This window comes from Camellia sinensis, chromosome 14, assembly GCF_055761805.1.
Source record: "Camellia sinensis isolate YWXY chromosome 14, ASM5576180v1, whole genome shotgun sequence".
In the NCBI taxonomy this organism is placed as follows: Eukaryota; Viridiplantae; Streptophyta; class Magnoliopsida; order Ericales; family Theaceae; genus Camellia; species Camellia sinensis.
Window position 1 is genome coordinate 17,944,351 of NC_138974.1, and position 7,075 is coordinate 17,951,425.

General features: G+C 32.4%; 1 protein-coding gene across 1 annotated transcript; it reads left to right on the forward strand.

Annotated features, from left to right (window-relative positions):
- Nucleotides 1–476: 476 nt before the first annotated feature.
- Nucleotides 477–4,500, forward strand: LOC145807713 (uncharacterized). Its single transcript, XM_082906392.1, has 5 exons — nt 477–923; nt 1,071–1,169; nt 1,524–1,710; nt 3,753–3,854; nt 4,344–4,500. Exons 1-5 carry the CDS (start codon nt 609–611, stop codon nt 4,421–4,423), a joined length of 783 nt encoding a protein of 260 aa, XP_082762518.1. The 5' UTR covers nt 477–608; the 3' UTR covers nt 4,424–4,500.
- Nucleotides 4,501–7,075: the final 2,575 nt, after the last annotated feature.

The following is a 7,075-nucleotide window of genomic DNA, read 5'->3' on the forward strand; positions in this document are numbered from 1 at the left end:
TAATAAAAAATATCATGATAATAATTATCATATAACCTATTAAATAATAGGGTCCGGCTTTGGTCCAGTCCACCATCGAACTGGACCATGCTGTTGCGTCCCCTGGGGCCCACCACGGGTCCCGTTTTGAAAATCTGAACCGTTCAATGTGTAGAACTCTTCGAGTACTATATGCCTGTAAAAAATCACGTTGATCGGATATCGATAGCTATGTGATCAAATACGTTTTTTTTCAACCGTTAATTTATTCACCGTCTTTTTTTTATACAAAACTAATTTGATCACATAGCTATCGATATCTGATCAACATGATTTTTTACAAATATATAGTTCTCAAAAAGTTCTACATATTGAACGGTTCAGATTTTCGAAACGAAATCCATAATAAACCTCTACAGATCCAATAACACAGTCTAATTCGGTGATGGACTGGACCAAAGTCAGACCCTAAATAATAAGTCCCAGAGTAGAAGGTTAGTGCAATGGGGGTTGTGCTCCAAGTTGACTCAAAGCCTTTTTTTTTTTTTTTTTGGTTTTTTACATGTCAAGTCTCCTACGATTGTGGCCATTGACTAGTGGACTCCATCATCAGTTGGGGAAGAACAACCATGGCTTTCAATAAAGTGTCACCAACGCCAGTCCCAATCCCAAACAATCAATTTCAAGAAACCCAAGAAATGAATAATAATAATAATTACAATAAGGTGGAAATTCCTCAAATCCAGAAGAAACCCAGGGTACTATGCCTCCATGGATTCAGGACAAGTGCTGAAATCCTCAAAAAACAGGTCGGACGGTGGCCTCAAACCCTCCTCGGAAAGCTCGACCTCGCCTTCGTTGATGGGCCTTGTTTGGCCCGAGGCAAATCTGATGTTGAAGCCTTCTTTGATCCTCCCTACTATGAATGGTTCCATTCTAACCAGGTCTCATCAAACCCCATCTTTCCAAACTAATCATCTCATTTATTTTAGATCCATTCATTTGTAGTGATTGTGATTTGGTTGTGCCAAAAAAAAAAAATAAATAACTATTCAATTTTGTGAAATCTATGTTTGTTTTCTTTGTTGTAGGATTTTACAGAGTACTACAATTTCGAAGAATGTCTTGCTTATCTAGAAGATTATATGATTAAGCATGGACCTTTTGATGGTCTGCTTGGTTTTTCCCAGGTGGGTTTGTTGAAATTTTTACCTACACTTGGATGACAATGAATTGGGTCACACTCATGTGAGTGTGAGTGTCCTACGCCTGAGTTTTGTATCTCTAGTATCTGTTTGGATAGGGTGATTTGGTGAGAAATGATAGAAAATGAAGAGAAAGAGAAGTCTTTCTCATGTTTAGTTTATAATTTTATTTCTCTCTCTCTGATTGTTAAAAATTGCTGCTCTGAACAATTGTAGGAACACAGAACTCAGCTCTATGACCTGTATTACTAGCATAGTCATGGAATTGATATTCTTGATGTGTCCTTGTAAAATTTTCTTTTTTGATTGTTAAAATATTGCTGATCTGATGAAAATTAGGGAGCACTTTTATCAGCAGCATTGCCGGGGATGCAATTGGAGGGAGTGGCTCTAACCAAGGTTCCAATGATAAAGTTTCTGATAATAATATCAGGGGCTAAGTTTGGTGGACACAAGTTTGGTTTGCCCAAACTGGCTGCTAATGCATTTTCCTCCCCCATCAAATTACCATCCCTCCACATTATAGGTACTTGCCTCTTATAATTTCTGGGTGATCTTGGTATTGAACTAGATGTGGTCAAAATTTCAATTATTTCTTGTTAATTTTGTATATATATATGTTTTGTGAATCGGTAACGAGTATTTACAATTTAAAGAGAGTTACAACCGGATAATCATAGTTGAACAGATATATAAGCCAACAACTGGGTCCCCCATAATGGGGAAGAAACAACCAACCCCAACAGTCAACCTAAGGAAGAGCTCCATAATGGGAAATAACTAAACAAGCCTATAATAGGGAAGAAATTATCAATCTTTGCATTTAGCCAGGATTGACTATCTGACCTCCTAGGTAGAAGTTTACAGGGGTAAGCAACTGAGCTAACCCAATTGGTTTTTGTATTCATTGATTTGAAATGAGCGGATTTGGAATTGATTACAAGAAATATGCCTTAATTTATATTGAATGACTTACTTGTAAAGATATCAAAAAATGGATGGAATGATTTGAGTGCTTTATTATGATTGGATTTCAAATGACAAAGTGGAAGGAAATAGTTATTTCAAATCCATGGTAATTAGTTGTACAAGGATTCTTGTAAAATATCCCCACTTTATGCCTTCCTGTTAGGGCATCTCCAATCCTTACACTTTACCCACATCAAATTTAAATTTGAGTAAAAATGCTTAAAAATTTTTTTCACTCCCTTAAAACTCATACCAAAATGAGTTTTATTCAAATTTTGGCTCAAATCAAGCGAGACTTTTATATATATTTTTTTTAACCTCAAATTTCTAAAGCCAATTTGTGGTGATATGTCAACTTCTAAATTTACAATTGTGTCACTTAGGGATGTAAGAAAAACCGAAAAAACCGACCAAATCGGTTAAACCAAACTAAACCGGTTATATTTAGTCGGTTTTTTAATAGGAATTAGTCTATACGGTTTTTAAAATTAATTTTTTTCAATTTTCGGTTCAGTACCAGTTTGATCACCTTGTGTACTGAATGAAACTGAAACCGACCGAAAGTTTAGCATATTAAACATAATATATATTAAATATTTAATGAAATTGGTTGAGTATAAAATTCAATTGATTCACTTAATTGTTTATTTTTTTCTTAAATATTCCAGACTTGACAATAGATATTGACAATGTGATAAGTTGTTAGTTTGTCACTCATATGTGCTTGAGTCAAGTTTTGCTACTACTATGCCTATATAGTTATATCAGATGTTTATGTCATTTTCAATTTTTTGTTTTAACTCTACTTGATAGACTTGTGATTTAATCTTATGGGATGATGGTTTTAAACTTTTGTTTTGTTTTGACGTCAAGACTTTGGTTTTCAGATTATATTTTGTTTCTACTTCTACTTCAGTAAAAGTTTAAACACTTAGTATTTATTAATTCTTTTGTTTGTATTTTTGTGAATGGTTAGATTACATATTGAAGTAATGTACAAATGGCTAATTCAATATTTTTATATAAATTATTTACTATACTACAAATTCAAGAAGTAATTCAAATTTGAAAGGTCATAAACTGAAAACCGCACCGAGTCGAACCGTTTGAATTGACGTGGTTTAGTGAAAAATTCAGTCTATATCGGTTCTCAATATAATAGAACCGACATTATCGGTTCGGTAAAATTTCACCTAAGCACCGACCGTCCGGAACTGATTACATCCCTAGTGTCACTTAACAAACTTCTACTCAAATTTGAGTTTGGCCATTGTAGTAACTATATGAGATGAAAGCTTTCACTCAAAATTTTACTCAAATCTGAGCAAAATATTTTCAGTTATACATGAGCAAGGGCTGGAGATGGCCTTAGGTCTTTAATCTGGCTCTAAGAACTCGCCCTCTCTTACATTTGAAAATTGAAATCCCTAAATCTGTTGATTTCAAATCTATTTATCCGAGTGTAAACTAGGTCACATCGTTTTCACACTGTTTTTCTCTTAGGAAGTTGTTGGCGAATGCAATTTCCATGGTTGAGTTGAAAGCAATGTTCCAAAGATACATATCATTTACTCATATATTACAGTACCTGCTGTGCAGGTGAGACTGACTTCTTGAAGGAACATGGGATCGCATTATTGGAATCATTTCAGGACCCCATTGTAATTTACCACGCCAAGGGGCACACAGTACCAAGACTTGGTTAGTATTTAAGCTGCTTGGTGTAGGTTACCTGAGCTGCTTATAAATTTCTTTTTTCTTTTTTTAAAAAAAAAAAATTATTCAGGGAGTTTGTGACAAACTGTCTGTTGTAGCTTTTGCTTACGACTTATTATGTAGAAATAAGTTACATAAGTTAAAAAAAAATTGATTATCTGGAAGTTAGGCATGGATGCGTTTGACTTTTACTTTCTAGTTTTCAGCTTACAATAAGTTGCATCAAACAGGTCATTATGCAGTACTTTCTGTCATAACTGTGTCAACCTAGAACAAGCTAATGATTCTTTTATGGGATTGCATAGATACTGCTATGTAATTTCACATATCAACATACTTGTGCAAAAGAAAGTTTCATGTAATTCTTGGCAAACTTTCCATTGCTTTCATTGAACTTGGTGCTTGTGAATCATTATTACTGAACTCATACAATAATCTATTTAATTTTTATTTTTTCGGCTTACATTTGTGCAGATGAGAAAGGCGTGGGTACAGTGCTTGGCTTCATTGAGAAGATTTGGCAGATGCAATTGCAGGAAGAAATAGAACAATAATATTGTGCTTAGATGTGAATGTTGCCAATTTGTTCTCTTGAAATATTATGAGACATTAATAATATATAACTTATTAACTTTGTTGTGATGTTAGAAATCAATCATTAACTTTGTAAGTTATCTGAAAATAGATGTGTAGGATTAGGGTTTCCCCTAACTCTGAGATATGTTGAATAGAATAGAAAGCTCATTTATTTGTACAAAAGAAGGCAGTGGTTTTTGAGGGTTAATTACACTTTTCACTGAAAAATTGAATCTCTACATTTAAATATAGTTTCAATGAGGCCATTCCTTCTAAATTGAAGTTAAAATTATGTTTTGTTTGGTTTTTAGAAATTTGTTTCAGAAATTTTTTTAAAAAAACTTAAAATTAATTTGGTGAAAGAAATTCTAAAAAAAAAATATCATTTTTATATAATTTTATTTTTTAGGATATAGAAATAATTTTTAAAATTTAAAAAATATATTTTTGACATCTATTTTTATTAAATTAGTTTTTATTTTTTCAAAACAAAATTCTGAGTATTTTTTTGAAAGACAAACCAAGCATGGCCAACTTTGAGATACTGGTCATTTTTTTAAGATTTGAATTTGATTAGACGTTGAAATTAACAATTTTTGAATATTGTTAATTTTTTAAGGTGTACATGTAGATAAAATTAACAAAAAAATAAATAAATGAAATGATCAAATTGAAACTAAGCTTTAAAGTGTAAGAATTAAATTGTTTAAATTAAAATTATAGAGATTAAATTAAAATTTGAGTCAAACTATAAAGGTACAAAATGTAATTAATCCTTTTCTAAGGCTGGGCATAGGGTTATCTGACTCGCACAACTCGTCCTACCCGAACTGACCCGCATACATATGAGTGATTTCGCAAACATAATAGGGTTGGGTATAGTTTGGAATATGTCATTTTTTCGGGTTACGGGTGAATTGCGGGTCTGAACCGCACTCGGAACACCCTGTCTACATTTACATTTAAAAAAAAAAAAAAAAAAAAATGGACCGTTCATCTATCCTAGATATTTTTGCCCAAACAAACCAAACCAAATCTTAATCTCTCAAAATCAAAACATCTGCAACGACAGCGAAGCGACCGATCAGCCTTCGCAAGATCGACTCTCTCTCTTCGGCAACTCTGAGGTAAGCATTTCTCTGTCTCTGTCTCTCTCCCCGGCCTGTGATTTTTTAGAAGGCAATCAGATCTGTCTCTCTCTGTGCGTAGCCTCTCTTCTCATCTCACTCTCTCTCATTCTTCCATCTCTCTCTGTGGCGACAAGCGAAGCGACCGATCGACCTTCACAAGATCGACTCTCTCTCTCCGGCAACTCTCAGGTAAGCGCTTCTCTGTTTCTGTCTCTCTCTCTCTCTCTCCGATCTTTGATTTTTTTTTAGGCAATCAAATCTGTCTCTCTCTCTCCCCGGTCTCTGAATTTTTTTATCTGAATCAAGATTCTGTTGATGTGACTAAGATTATGTTTCCATGATGATTAAGATCTTGGATTAAGATTCTTTTAAGATTCTTCATAGACTTGTTTATATTATAAAAAAAAAAATTAGAAGTGGAAATTAAATATGTTATTGAATTTTAATTGAATATGTTTAGTTTCTGTTTAATTGAACCTGAAATTGAATCTGTTTAAATTCTTCATAGACTTGCACAGAACATTGTTTGATTTTAATTGTTTTTTTTAAAAAAAATTTTATGGGAGTTTTCTGTTAATGAATTTTATTTAGAGGGTTTAGGGTTTATTGAATTTTTAGGAGTTATTTTTTGGAGTTTTCTGTGTGATATGGTGGGTGGGTTTGATCTTTGTACTTAAGGGAAATTGAATCTGTTGATTACTGAATCAGTTATTTAGAGGGGAAATTGAATTTATTAATTACTTTTTTATATTATATTTATCATTTAGTTTTTATTTAATTTTCATTCTAATTTTTGTAATCCAATTTGAATGGGTTTGAATTGAATGAAGTTTCCCAACAATTTATTTTTATTTTATTATTGCATTTTGGATGAATGTAAAAGTTAATAAAGAATTACTTTTAGGTAAGTTTAGAATTTTGAATAATTTTACTTTAATTGTATTGTTGAGTAGTAGATAGATAGTGAATGTGATTGATTATCTAGTTTAGAATTTTGAAATATATGCTTGTGTTAGTTTGTGATATGATTTAGGATTTTGAATGATTTGTTTGTATTGTTAGGAATTGATTTTGTTGTGTTTTTAATTTTATAAGTTTTAATTCATTAATTATTAATGTTGGAGCATTTTAGAAAATAGGGAGAAAATGGTCCAAAATAAATATTTACAAAATTGGAAAAAAAAAAGGCTTAAAAATAAATTTTTAAAGAAAAAGTCCAATCCGCAAACCCTCCCGCACATCCGTGAACCTTATCCGAACAAATCGCACTGCGAGCGGTTGCGGATTGACTTTTTCTCAAACCGCATATATGCGGACATGTCCAAATCGATCCATAAACTGCCCAAAACTGAACCACGACCACCCCTCTAACCTATGACATGAAAGAAACTTACAAATTGGATATAGAGGTAAATATACATCCATTAAATCGGATTCATAATTAAGAAGAAATTTTTAATATTTTAATATAACACAAAAGATAAATGGCATTTCATTTGG